General features: G+C 49.9%; 1 protein-coding gene across 31 annotated transcripts in view; it reads left to right on the forward strand.

Annotated features, from left to right (window-relative positions):
* Window positions 1-13,968, forward strand: part of LOC100971447 (E1A-binding protein p400) — a 131,147-nt gene that overhangs the window by 115,574 nt on the left and 1,605 nt on the right. For 25 of the 31 annotated variants that reach the window (XM_055096402.1, XM_034934876.2, XM_055096401.1 and 22 more), the window contains 5 exons: window positions 1,321-1,539; window positions 3,425-3,620; window positions 4,013-4,137; window positions 6,146-6,292; window positions 13,178-13,255. In XM_055096402.1, coding sequence (XP_054952377.1) covers window positions 1,321-1,539; window positions 3,425-3,620; window positions 4,013-4,137; window positions 6,146-6,292; window positions 13,178-13,255 — 765 coding nt within the window. The remainder of the gene's footprint in view (window positions 1-1,320; window positions 1,540-3,424; window positions 3,621-4,012; window positions 4,138-6,145; window positions 6,293-13,177; window positions 13,256-13,968) is intronic. The other 6 variants (XM_034934873.3, XM_055096404.2, XM_055096400.2 and 3 more) reach the window with 3 other exon arrangements.

The raw sequence follows: 13,968 nt of genomic DNA on the forward strand, positions 1-13,968 counted from the left end.
AGCATTTAAGGTCAGGAGTTCGAGACCAGCCTGGTCAACATGGCAAATCCCCGTCTCTACTAGAAATACAAAAATTAGCCGGACGTGGTGGCGGGTGCCTGTAATCCCAGCTGAGGCCCAAGAATCGCTTGAACCTGGAAGGCAGAGGTTGCAGTGAGCCGAGATTGTGCCACTGCACTCCAGCCTGGGCAACAGAACAAGACTGTGTCTCAAAGGAAAAAAAAAGGAAATGTTATGTCCTACCATAAATGAAAAATCATTAATACTTGTCATAGAAAGTAACCAGAGACACATACGGAATAAAGACAAGACAATATTTTGAAGTTTCAGCTCACTGTTGGGCCTGCCGGAGTGCTTGAGTCTGGGCCTCTCCGTGGTCTGGAAGGGAGGAAGTGGGCTGCAGGAGACGCACACTCAGCTGAGGGCCCCTCCTGGGGCTGTCGGGAGGGCTGTCGGTGGAATTTAGACATTGAGCTTATCCTGTTCCTGTCACACCAGCCATCCCTCGAGGGCTGCATGGCCATATGTGGCTGTGGCTACCACCCTGGGCAGCCCCCGCCTAGCCCACTTGTATCCTGCGGGACGTGCCACTGGACAGTGCTAAATTAGAATGCTGTGCCCAAGAGTCCCGGGCCCAGCAGAGGCAACTGTCAGGGAGTCAGAGCCGGGCTTTGACCCCCCGGCCCACAGCCACACAGGTGCCTTGTCACCTGCCCCGGTTCAACCACTGATGACCCCCCGGCCCACAGCCACACAGGTGCCTTTTCACCTGCCCCGGTTCAACCACTGAGACACCAGTGCCGTCAACATCAAGGCTGCCACCCAGCCTTGGCTGCCAGGAGCTCTGTGTGCCAGCTGTTTGCCTGTCTCCTTTGTTCCTCACTCTGCCCTCTCCCAAATCCATTTCAAAACCAGTTCACTTCCAGCATTTCAAAAGAGACTTGATAGTCATGATCAACTCAGTATAGGTTTTCTTAAAAATTTTTTTCTTAAAATGTTTTTTGAACTTACAAACAAATAAGTTTGGTTGGTGCTACAGATTTAAATCGACTTGTTTGTGAGGATAATAGAATTCTTTTTGCTATGAACTTATCAGTCAGAATCCGTGTTTGTAGTTTTCACCGACGAATGCTTATTTTTAATAAATGAACACCTGGAAGATACTGGGCAGCCCATGGAAGGCGGTCTGGATACTGCACGGTAGCAGGTGTCTGCTTTGGTATTTAATGGGCAGTAGAGGGGTGGCTTAGGAACAAGATGTCTACTTAAAGAATGGAGCACAGTTAATGTTGAAGAGAAGATACTTTGCTTGTATTTTAGGAACACCTCATCAAAATGCAGAAGCAGAAACTGCAGATGCCCCCGCAGCCCCCACCGCCACAGGCCCAGTCTGCGCCCCCGCAGCCAACAGCCCAAGTGCAAGTGCAGGCCTCGCAGCCGCCGCAGCAGCAGAGCCCCCAGCTCACGACGGTCACAGCCCCAAGGCCTGGTGCCCTGCTGACGGGCACCACCGTGGCCAACCTCCAGGTGGCCCGGCTCGTAAGTGTCAGTTTCTGTTTGTTTTCCAAAAGCAGCATCTTTTTATGTTTTAACACAGCTGTTGCGCTTGCTCAGGTGCATGTCACGTGTTACAGGAGTGAGTGTGAGACGGGATCTTTTCCCCGAGAACTTAGTAACCCTTGGACAGAGGATGGGACTCACCACTTGTGGAACATTAACACAGCAGCAGCTCCCAGAGCCCATCCAGGCATCACCAAGCTTCTCAGGGCTTGAATTGAGGGGGGTGGAGAGTGAGCGAGGTGAGATGTAGCCTGCGTGGCTTCCCTGTGCTGCTGAGGGACCCTGCAGGGACCAAGGCCTGTGTGGCTGGAGCAGAGGGCGCTGTGCATGTAAGCCGTAGGCATGGGCAGGTGGCGGTCTCTGAAGCTGCTCTCAGGTGACCGCTGTAGGCAGGGAGAGCATTTGGAGATTTCAGAAGGGACTAGCATCAGGCGCAAGTGCTGTCTGGGAAGACTGGCTCTCAGCAGGTGCCAGCGTCCCGGGGCAGGCAGCGTCACTGCACCGTGACAAGAGCTCAGCTAGGGGTACTGGTGACAGCTGCCCTGTTGGAGGCTCACCCTGAGCTAGACTTTGCCCTTCGTTCTCTTGTGTCTTTCACCTGGCCCAGCGCTCATGGACTGCCCCAGGCAGGGATAAGGGTCTTAGTATTAATTCCATTTTACAGGTTAAGAAACTGAGGCACGTAGGCTAAGTTCCCACCCAAATCCCACAACCAATCAACTGCAACTCAAGCTAGGATTTGGGGACCCAGGTGCTCAGGCTCAGCTGTGTGGGTGCTGGACCCCCACTTTGGGTCTTCCCTGGGAGGGGCTAGCCCTCCACAGCAGAGTGAGTAGAAGTGGATGAAAAACTACAAAAGGGTGCTTGGTTTCATTCATGTTCACAAAAATGCAAATTCACTGAGAAGGGTGGTAACACCTAGTGGTAGCCAGGGTACCGGGGTCTTGTTGGACAGGAATCAGTGGCCTCTTTTTGGAGAGGATTTTGGTAATTAAGCTATGAAAATGTGCATGCTTATTTAACTAAACACCCCCTTATGTCCTGGAGAAATAACTGAACATTTACAAAGTGATGAATATACAAGCTTGTTTGCTTCATGAGTGTTAGAGGAAATTAAATGTCCATTACTAAGAATTTCATTAAGTAAATGATGTATCATCCAAACAATGGAATATTAAGCAATTTTGAAAGTGGTTTTTTGTAAAGAGAAGAGAAACAGATTTCAAAATATTTATAATTCATGTCATTTTTGCACACTTTCACGGTGAGCCACACAGATATGAACAGTGGCTGAAGGCTAAATACCAGTTTTAATATTCAGATGTGAGTAGTTTGAGGAGTGTGGGTAATTTTTACTTTGTATTTTCTTATGTAATCTTAGTCTCTATACATACAAAAATGGAAGTACTTCCATTTACCATTTTTTAAATGGTAACTTAAGAGAAAATGCGGGACGGGAGGCTGAGGCAGTCATTTTGAAGTGAGGGACAGGCTGATGTCGAGTGCTCGCTGAAGGAACAGGAAGTGAAAAGGCTTCTGTGGGAAACGGGACAGGATGCGGTTACTGGTTCAGGAGATGGAGGGAAGTGAAGGTGATGTCCCGTGAGATCACTGACATCTGAACGCAGCAGCATGTGTGATGAGCCTGCAGGTCTTGCGGGAGCTTCAGAAGCGCGGGCTGACCTGTGACTTGACATTTCCCTGCGGTGTGCAGATCTCTCAGTTTTCCTTTCCTGTCGGGCTACTTTAAACTTTGTTGATCTTTGTAAATTTTCTCATGGCATGACCTCTTGTGGAGAAGTATTTGGAAAGACATACCATGTCCTGAATTTCTCTGGACTCTCCCATTATTTCTACTGTTTAGACCCGGGTTCCCACTTCTCAGCTGCAGGCGCAAGGGCAGATGCAGACCCAGGCACCCCAGCCAGCCCAGGTGGCCTTGGCGAAGCCTCCGGTGGTGTCCGTCCCGGCAGCTGTGGTCTCCTCACCGGGAGTCACCACCCTGCCCATGAACGTCGCGGGGATCAGCGTGGCGATCGGTCAGCCACAGAAGGCAGCAGGTGCCCGCCCCAGCACACCCTCCCGTCCTGGGCTTGAGCCTGGTTTCACAGGCCTCTCTGGTGGCAGTGGTCGCCAGCGACCCGTGTTCTTTCCTCACACCCACCCACTTGAGCGTGCCATCACGTGTTCTAGCACAAACGTGCCTTGGCGCTTTCCAGGCGCAAGGCTGGGTCCTCAATTGAACTGTTAACATTCTGAAATTTCCGTCTTAATTTAAGTGTAATTTGTGAACCCAGAAACATTTTAATGTAGTTAAGGGATGGCTTACTTGTCTCCATAGAGTTTCATAGTTTGTTATTTTCTGTAGAGGTGAGTCAGTTGGAACAGAGCTTGGCGTGAGCCTCAAGCTCTTTTCCCAGTGTGCTGACTAAGGGGCTTTTGCTGCCTGCAGGACAGACCGTGGTGGCCCAGCCCGTGCACATGCAGCAGCTGCTGAAGCTGAAGCAGCAGGCCGTCCAGCAGCAGAAGGCCATCCAGCCCCAGGCTGCACAGGGCCCGGCAGCCGTCCAGCAGAAGGTACCGGGGCTAGGGGATTTTCACTTCTGGGTCTATGCCAAGCCAAAGCTGGCTGCTGGAGGAGAGGGTCCTAAGCAGACAAAGCCCCATGTGGCGGCCCACGCTTTTCAGAGGGTGGCTTCAAGGGCTGGAGGTGCTAGTGTGGTCATCCCTGTTGGTTTTTCCTTCCTTTAAAAGGTGAATGCTGTGTGTGATGTGACAAGTGAGGCTGAGGTCTTGGCAGGGGGATGGAGGGGGTATAGTCTGTGAGGATGGCTGGGTGCCAGGTAAGAAGCCTGCATGGCGTTGGGACAGACACAGGGGGTGCAATTGCATGATGGGGGCCAGTGGGCTCAGGGAAGCAGACGCAGCTCACACCACAGGACCCGCCTGGACTCCTACTGGAGGACAGGGATGCCGTACAGTCTGGACCCCAGACAGAGAATGTGGCCTCTGTGCATGTTGGTGGTGAAAGGGGAGATATACACGCCAGGGCCCGACGTGGATGGGGGCGCAGCAGGGCACTGGGCTCCAAGGGCGTCTACAGGCTCAGCCAGCTCCCTGAGACGATACCCGTGCCTCTCAGCAGCCAGTGCTGTGTTGAAGGACGTGAGGGGGACACGGTGGTGAGACAGCTCTGCCTCCAGGGACTTCTGCTCGTGGTGGCTCATCGGTGGCACCCAGCCCAAGTCCCGGGCTTCGGATGGCTGGTGTGGGCCCTCAGACCCCACGTTCTGCTGGCACTGCTCTCTGGCTAGAGCTAGAAGGCGGGCTCTGATGGGAAGCCACATGGCTGTGTGGGGAGCTGCCCTGTTCCCTGAGCGCTGTGCTGGACCCCTGCAGGCACCTGGTGCTTATCCTCAAGACGGAGGATGTTGTCTTGAGGAAACTGAGGCTCAGAGAAAAAGACTTGCCCAGATCACAGGGCCAGTAAAAGGCGGCTGGCTGACTCCAGCAGGCCCAGGGTTCTTTGTGCCACACCACCTGGACACTGGCTGTGCTGTGAGCCGCTGCTACCTCCTGCAGAAGACCAGTGCCCAGGGGCCCTATGGGTGAAGCCTTGCTGGTGTGCAGCAATGGCATGCTCTGTGGGGAGCTGGAAGCAGAGCTGTCCTTTGGAACCCAGAGGGAGAGGGAGTGAGCACTGAGGGGACACAAAGCTGGGAGGCGCAGGGTGTCTGGGTAGTGCCACCAGCTCCGCCGTGGCCGGGTTCCAAAGACCAGCCTGCATCCCCAGTTGGCACGACCGCTGCAGGGAAGTGCATGTCCTTTGGGTCGGGATGGTCATCTGCATTTATTTGCCTCTGGAAGAAGGAGACAGTGCTGGGACTTACCTCCCGGGCCCGGTCAGCAGTCCCTGGGTGCGTCATGGTGGTCCATGGGCAGACGTGGCCATGCTGATGCACAGGTGGGTGTGGTCCCTCAGGCTTGAGCTGTGCTTGAGGGAGCAGTGGAGGGCTGCAGCTGAAGTGCTGGGCTGTGTGTTCCTACGACTGGACAAAACATCCTTAGATGTTAAAAACCCCTATTTACCCATAAGCATGGCTGATAAAGCAGATACGTAAACGTCAGATGTACACAATATGATATGCAAAAACGGTGCATACCAGTTTGTTACCCCGTGTACTAAATATTTTCTTTATGTCTGCCAAGTTTTTACATTGGATTTGAGAGATTGTGATCGCTTTCAGTCACCTAAGTAGCAGCCCCGTGCAGGTGCGACAAGGGTGTCAGGGTGCCCCACCAGCCCGACTATTCAGGGAGCAGTGTCCCGGGTGGGGTGGGCTGCAGGCAACGGCCAGGCCTCCTGGAGGAGAAGCTGGCGGCCATGCTGCATGGGCAGAGGTAGGCCTGGAGGCAGCGGCAGGGATGGGACAGGGGGCAGGAGATGTGGGTATGCACAGGGTTGGTCTGGGAGGTAGGCTGGAAAGGGGCTGGGTTCTGCCATAGGGCCCAGAGCGGGCAGGCGTCCCGGGAGTCTTGAGCGCGGCATGGTCTCTGCGGCCCTAATTTCGCAGTCTCTCCCCAGATCACCGCACAGCAGATCACCACCCCTGGCGCGCAGCAGAAGGTTGCCTACGCCGCGCAGCCGGCCCTTAAGACCCAGTTTCTTACCACACCCATCTCCCAGGCCCAGAAACTGGCCGGGGCCCAGCAAGTGCAGACCCAGATCCAGGTGAGCGGGGAACAGGGTGAGGGCCCGAGTGTCAGGAGTGGGTGCCCGGCCTTTGGATTGTGTGTCTCACGGGCTTTGCGAACTCCCAGCCCTTGCGGCTGCCCTGGGTGGTGCACTGGAGGGAACTGTTGTCTCCTGGCCTCAGGTTTCACCCCCTCTGGCTCCTGGGAAGGCTCCTCTCTGCCGGGGCCTGTTCCGGCTGTCGCCAGCTTTGCCTTCATGTTCTGGACGTCGATCTCCAGCTCTGTGGGGTACAGCTGCCCTCTCCCAGTTCCAGGCTCCTCTTCTCCCTTCCTGGTGTCTTTTTTAAAAATATATTTTATTTTATTTTTTGATATTTTTTGATATTTCTTGTTCATCAAGTTCTACCTGGTGTCTTTGGGAGAACTGAGTTCCTGATTTCATGTGTGCAGTGTGCCCTCCTGTCTTCCTCTCTGCCTAGAGCTTTTATGTCCTGCTTCCTCCCAGAGCTTATGGAGTTACCTCCCTGCATCCTTCTCTAAGAGCGGGGGAGTTGTACCTTCTTAGCTGGTCTTCCACCCTCCTGGAGTTGGTTTTTGGGTATGAGATAGAAACAGGAATTCAGTTAGAGCAGGGGAGTTTTACCTTCTCAGCTAGTCTTACATCCTCTGGGAATTGGTTTTTGGGTCTGAGATAGAAACAGGAATTCAATTTGATGTGCTCTATGAATACCCTATTTTCAGCCCCATTTATTTAAAAGCCCAATTCTGTCATCCATCGATCCACAGTGCCGCCTCCACCTGAGATCCTGTGGGGATGTTCAGGGCTTCTTGTCTCAGAGGCCATGCTGGTCCCACGGGGCTCTCGCTATGAGCGGCAGTGACACTTGGTGTCTGGAGGGCGAGTCCCCCTACCACACCCTTCCTTGGGTGTAGCGTGCCTATTCTTGGCTCTTTCCACTTCTGTGTTAATTTTAGTTAGCTTAGTTCATACACTACAATCAAAACTGCTGAAAGTTTTTATTAGAATTGCATTGATTCTGTAGCTGTTCAGGGGAGAGTTGACATCTTTACAGTCTTTCCTTCAGATTCACCAATATGATGCATCTTTTGTTACTTAAGTCTTTTTTAATGCCTTTTAATGAAGTTTTCTAATATTTTGTGAAAGTGTTATAGATTATGTTAATTTTATTCTTAAGCAATCAGTATTTTTTGATGCTTTTGTAAATGGTATGCTTTTAATTTCCATTTTCTGTCTCTGGCTGTTGTACATTTTTGTACATTAGTTTTTTATTCTGGCCGCCTTGCTAGATTCTGGTTATTTGAATAATTTATCTTAGGATTTGGTTTTGTTTTGTTGCATTTCCTTCGTATACAGTTGTATCACCTGTAAATCATGACGATCTACTTCTCCCATCTTAAACCCTTGCTTTCTCCTGCCTTACTGTGCTGGCTGGGACCTGCAGCACAGTGGTGAATGTCAGAGTCCGTATTTCACTGTGAAGTAGGGTGTTTGCTGTGTTTTTGTCAGAGTAAGAAAATTCTGTTCTTTTCTACTTTGCTTGAAGTTTCTGTTCCTCTTTGTTACGGTGCTTTTTGTCTTGTTTAAAGCCCATGTGTATGAACTCCCTCCCTCCCTTACACATCTCCTTTAGCCTCAAAGCTTTAAGTCCTGTCTCTGTGCGAATGATACCCAGATTCATGTCTGTAGCCACTTACTGTCCTGAGTTCCAGATTCTTCATCCTACCTGCCTTTGACAGATCCATGGAGATGTCTGATCCCTCAGGCCTCAGGTGTGTACGCCTGACCTGCTCCTACCAGAGGCTTCCGGCTCAGGAAGGGCAGCTGTCTCTGCAGACCTTTAGCCTACTTGAGAAACCCGTACAGTCATCCATACAGGTCCAGCCCATTGGCAGGCAGCTGTGTGTGCTTGACTTCCAGAAGAGACCTGGAGCAGCCGCTTCCTGTTGCTAGACCTGGAGCAGCCGCTTCCTGTTGCTACTGTCAGCTCCTTCTCCGCACCCTTCCCTGGTTGTTGCCATCTCTCCTGCTTCCTTTTTGCCGTCCGTCCCCCAGGAATACTTTGTGGTTGTGTGGGTGGGTCGGGGGTGTGGGGGTGTGGATGTCTTCTGCAGAGCCCTGCTGCCCACGGCTCCTGGCCTGTGCACCCCTCTGCACTTGCTCCTCTGCACCTGTGCCCCTACCAGCGCTGCTCACAGTCTCCCTTCCTGCTCACCTTTTCTGCTCTCTGTTTCTGTATTATCACCTTCAACAAATACTATAAGTACTTTGTTCAGGTGATTTTGTCTCCTCCAATAAAGCAAGCCCCATGAGTACAGGTGTGTCCGAGGGCTGTTAGTACAGTGGACAGATGGACTGTTGTAGTGGGTTATAGTCATTGAATCTTGTGATGTTCAATCATTGTGTTCTGGGGTGACTCACTGGGTCCTGTGGTAGTTGTCATTGTGCATGGATGAGTTCAATTACTGCTCTTGTGTGTGCGACCTCACGGCATCGGGGCAGCTCAGTCTCGTTCGTGCGCTCTGCCTGCCTTGTCAGGTCTGTTTCTGAGACGCGCTCCTGCTTGTGTTGCCCAGGGTGGCCTCGAACTCCTGAACTCAAGCAGTTCTCCCTCCTCAGCCTCCGGAGGGCCCGGGACCGCAGGTGTGTGCCACGATGCCGGGCTTTTGCCAGGGTTTTTACTTCCTTTCCTTTCTTTTATTTTGCTATTCATTTTCTAACTTGTTAAGATGGAGTACCACCTGAGCTTATTTCACAAATTTTATTATTTGGTTTTCCTTCAGTCCTAAATGTTTTTGAATTTCCATTTTGATTTCTTCTTTACTGCCTGGGTTCTTTTTAGAAGTGTTTCTTAATTTCCAGGTGAGGTTTTCCAGTTACTTTTTATTATTGACTTAAAAATAAATCTTCATTGTATTGTCAGAGAATGAGGTCTCAATGATTTCAGTCTTTGAAATTTGTTGAAACTTGCTATCTAGTTCAAAATACAGTCAGTTTTAAAAAATGGTCTGTGTCCTTCCAGAGCAGTCTTCAGGATGGGTTCACTTGTGAGATGATTTTGTTGTAACTGGGTCAAGTTTACTGTGTGTGTCATTTCGGTCTTCTGTGTGTCCTACCAATCACTTGTGTTACTAGTTATTGAGAAGGCGTGTTTAGATGTCCCATTCTGAGTATGCCTTTATCTGTTTCTTCTTACCTTTCTCTCTGGTTTTGCTTTATATCTTAGAAGGCTTTTCATTAGCCACATTAAAGTTTTGAATTTTGTTATTTTGAAATGACTCTTACTGTCTTCAGTAATATCTCTGGTCTTGAAGCCTATTCTCCTCACATGAGTCAAGCACCACCCTCCTGTTGGAAGTTTTTGGTCTGTGTTTTTCCTTCCTTGTTTTCAGCCATTCTCTGTGTGTCCCTCGTCACCTCCTGTGAGCAGCTCGCGGGCAGGCCCGGTGCTGTCGTGAGGTCAGGCTTTCCATCTCTGACTCTTACCTGAAACACGTGTCCACTTGTCTGTATATAAGGTTGGGTATATTTGAATTTCTGGCTTCTCTTTTGTTTGGACTCTGTTTGTCTTGCTTGTTCTGTTTTTTCTTTCCTCCCTTCCTTGCCTTCTTTTGGGCCACCTTCTCTTTTTTTTTGTCAATTCTCCCCTCTGTCAGTGAAAAATTATATATTTTCTTTCTGTTCTTTAAGTGGTTACCCTAAAATCTCCATGTGCACACTTCTGTATCAGAGTATGAAGTTAACGATGGCCTCCACCCTCTTCTCCAGCAATGATCTTATCACACAGTAGCTCAGTTTATTCATCTCAAATGCTGCTGTTAGTGTGCGTTTTAATTCTGTCCTTTTTCCTTTTTTTTTTTTTTTGACACAGTCTTGCTCCATCGCCTAGGCTGGAGTGCAGTGGCGCGATCTTGGCTCACTGCAACTTCCGCCTCCTGTGTTCAAGCGAGTCTCCTGCCTCAGCCTCCTGAGTAGCTGGGATTACAGGCGCCCGCCACCAGGCCCAGCTAATTTTTGTATTTTTAGTAGAGATGGGTTTCACCATGTTGGCCAGGCTAGTCTCGAACTCCTGACCTCGTGATCCACCTGCCTTGGCTTCCCAAAGTGTTGGGATTATAGGCGTGAGCCACCATGCCCAGCCATAATTCTGTCCTTTTTCATCTTTGACTTTTTATGTGGAATTACTTTCCTTCCACTTGACCCATCCTTTGGAATTTCCTTTAGTGCTTGAAAATGCCTGTGTGACACTCTTGTTCCTGAGAGACAGTTTTGCTTAGTACAGAATTCCGGATTGGCATTGTTTTTTGGGTTTGTTTTTTTTTTTTTTTTTTTTTTTTGAGACGGAGGCTCACTCTCCCATGCTGGAGTGCAGTGGCATGATCTTGGCTCACTGCAACTTCGTCTCCCACATTCAAGAGATTCTCCCACCTCAGCCTCCCGAGTAGCTGGGACTACAGGCGCACACCACCATGCGCAGCTAATTTTTATATTTTTAGTAGAGGTGGGGTTTCACCATGTTGGCCAGACTGGTCTCGAACACCTGACCTCAGGTGATCCACCTGCCTCGGCCTCCCAAAGTGCTGGGATTACAGGCATGAGCCACCGCGCCCGGTCGGCATTGTTTTCTGAGTGCATTCACGGTATCATTTCCTCACTGTGGCTGCTTTTGTTGTTGAAGAGGAGCCGGTGTCTGTCCAGCGTTTCTCTCTTCCGGGGTCACCTGTCTCTTCCCCACCGACTGCCTGTTATTGAGACGTTGTCTTTGTCTTTGTTGTTTTGGGTCACCTCTCTCCCCCACCGTCTGCCTGTTACTGAGACGTTGTCTTTGTCTTTGTTGTTCTGGGTCACCTCTCTCCCCCACCGTCTGCCTGTTATCGAGACGTTGTCTTTGTCTTTGTTGTTTTGCAGTTTCATTCCAATGCTCCAGCTTCTTGAATCCCGGGCAGTCTCTCTCATGTCTTTAGGAAATAAGCAGCCACTGTTTGTTTACGTGTTGCCCCTTTCCTGCTTCCTCTGCCCTCCAGGTCTCTCAGCAGCTTTTATATTTTCTGTGTCTTTGTCTCGTCATACTATATTCTGAGTCATGTCTTTCGCTCTGTCTCCTCAGTCACTCATTTTTCCCTTGATTAAGTCAAATCTGCTTCAAAGCTTGTCTGTGGAATTTTTATCTTGATGATTTATTATTTTATTTTCAGAAGTTCCCAAATATGCCTGGTCTTTGTTTATAGTCTCTTGTTTCCAGGCCTCGCAGAGTGAGCGAGGTGTTTTTCTGGATCTGGTGATTTCCCTGTCTGAAATGTGCTGCATCTGCAGGGACCCCTCGCAGCCTGGGGCAAAGGTGGAGTTTTGCTTCCGCGGGCACCTTCAGGTGCCACAGGAACACTGCTTGGTGTGTGGCTCAGGCTTTCACTCAGCTCTCAGGTGTTACCCACCTGGCCTCTGAATCTGTGTCTCCTCCTCTCTCCTCCCCGGCACTGAGGCTTAGGGCAGGTGCTTTTCTTACAGATGCCACTGGAGGAAGGGGATGCTTTCTTTGCAGCCTTTGGGTACCTTTGTGGGGACAGTGTCTCCCTCCAGGATGGCAGCTGACAGTAGCACGGGGCTCTTTTGCGAACTCCCCACCGAGAACTGGCCTATACCTGGTGTCTGGTCAGCTGTGTCCTGTGCGACCCTGGAGATCACGGGGTGCGTCTCCGTGTGGCCAGCGATCCCGGGCAGAGGTTGTGCAGCTTTTCTGCTCCGTGACTCGTGATGCCCGCCTGTGCTTAGGTTTGGAGACTGGCAGTTCCTGACTCTTTGCAGGTTTCTTGGTACATTTAAGATTTCTTGCTAGTGCTTTATTTAAGACGTCTCAGGATTTTCAGTGCTGTGCCAAGTAAGTCCTGGACCATTGTGGTCTTGAGATGGGCCCTGGGGCACCGGCCGCATCTTTGTTTCCCAGCAGTTCCACAGGGGGCGCTCAGGGCACTTATCTTAGTGAATTTTATTTATAATTGTTTAAGTGACAGTAAACTAGTAAATGCCTTCTGATTGATTTTAATTTTAGTAAGGACTAACATTTATTTCGACCTTTGTTCATGTGTGAGTAAATCATGTAATTTCACATTTTTCGCAGAATTATCTTGGGAAATATTATTTTCATCCGTTTTCTATAAGTAACAGGACCCACCAAGAGACCAGGGTCCGTGAGGGCCTTGTGCAGGGAGGGCCCTTGAAATCAGGGCCCCCAGCAGCTGCCCACGCTGGAGCCTCTCTTGTGTTCTGGGTGCACGCCATGACGGTGCTGATAGGACACACAGGTGGCCCAGAGCCTCTTACTACGTCAAGACAGCGGGAGATGCATGCAGTAGCAAGTGCACAGAAAGTGGGCACTGGGTGGAAAGTGTTGCTTTATAAATAGCCAGATCTCAATCATGACTAAGACGAATGTAGAAAAATGATAAAATTACCAGCCTCAAAACCTTGGTGCGTCACCGGGTTCCCCACTTCAGCTGGCTGCCCTAGCTGCACTGTACAGCTCATTACTGGAACGTCGTCTAGGCCTGTCATATGCAGAGCCCTTGGGACTCACAAGACGCTCAAATACTTACATCCTCAGTCTGATTCTTTCATATAAACTTGCAGTCGTTTTTGTGAAAAGAAAAAATGTGTCTGAAATATGAGACCAAAAATAAGCTTAAATGATGAGTGATGGCAAATTGGGGAGGCAGTCAGTTGACTCACCATGCAGTGGAACGACTTGCTCTCTCACTGCTGCACGTGGGCACACTACGAGAATTGCTCTTCTGTGTCACCTGGTCATTGTGTTTTTTGCATTAACTGAGGACAGAAAGGGAGGAAAAATCTCTTTTTGTGCACATACTCCTTTGAATTGTATGTTTGGCTTTTTTTGTTTTGTCAAAGGTTGCAAAACTTCCTCAAGTTGTTCAACAGCAAACACCCGTGGCCAGCATCCAGCAAGTTGCCTCTGCTTCCCAGCAGGTAGGACGCATAGACAAAGTGGAAACCTCACATTTCCCAGGTCAGAGAATGGGTTGTTTTCATCTGAGGTCATGATTAGGGAATCACTTTTGATTTTTGTGATACACACAAAAACATTAACTTCAGGGGAAAAACTAGATACACTTAATAATGAGAAGAGTGAACAAGCGTTTAGAGGTTGTGTCAGCCATACTGAGGGAGCCTCACCTTGGGCTCATTCCCAGGACCCTTCATTCACTGATCATCGCGGGTGTGTCCTGCAAGTCACAGACACTGCCCTGTGGTTTTAGGGAGGCACAGGCCTCAGGCAAGCAGGCTCCGCTCGGGGCCCGCCCTTGAGCAGAGGCGCTGTGGGCACAGTGGCCTTGCCTCCCACAGAAGCCCTTCAGGCGCTTTCACTGTTGTCACTGATGCTCCACAATATGACTCTTTAGCACAGTGCTTTAAATGTAAAGCGGTGCTTTAAACTTTCTAAATTTTGTTTAAAGTCACACTGGCATATAGATTTCAAGAAACCAAACTCTATTAAAAGCTTTACTACAACAACAAAATCAGTCCCTGACCCAGCGCTCACCCTTTTCCCAAGAGGCGTCTGGTGTTAGTCTAAAAGCAACCATCTTTTAATTTTCCACTTGTGTTTAATTGGAAACCAGAGGTCATATTGTTGTGTGACTGGTCATTCTTCCGTGTCATAAAAGCATAGTCAGTGAAGT

Source organism: Pan paniscus, chromosome 10 (genome assembly GCF_029289425.2).
Source record: "Pan paniscus chromosome 10, NHGRI_mPanPan1-v2.0_pri, whole genome shotgun sequence".
Classification (NCBI taxonomy): Eukaryota; Metazoa; Chordata; class Mammalia; order Primates; family Hominidae; genus Pan; species Pan paniscus.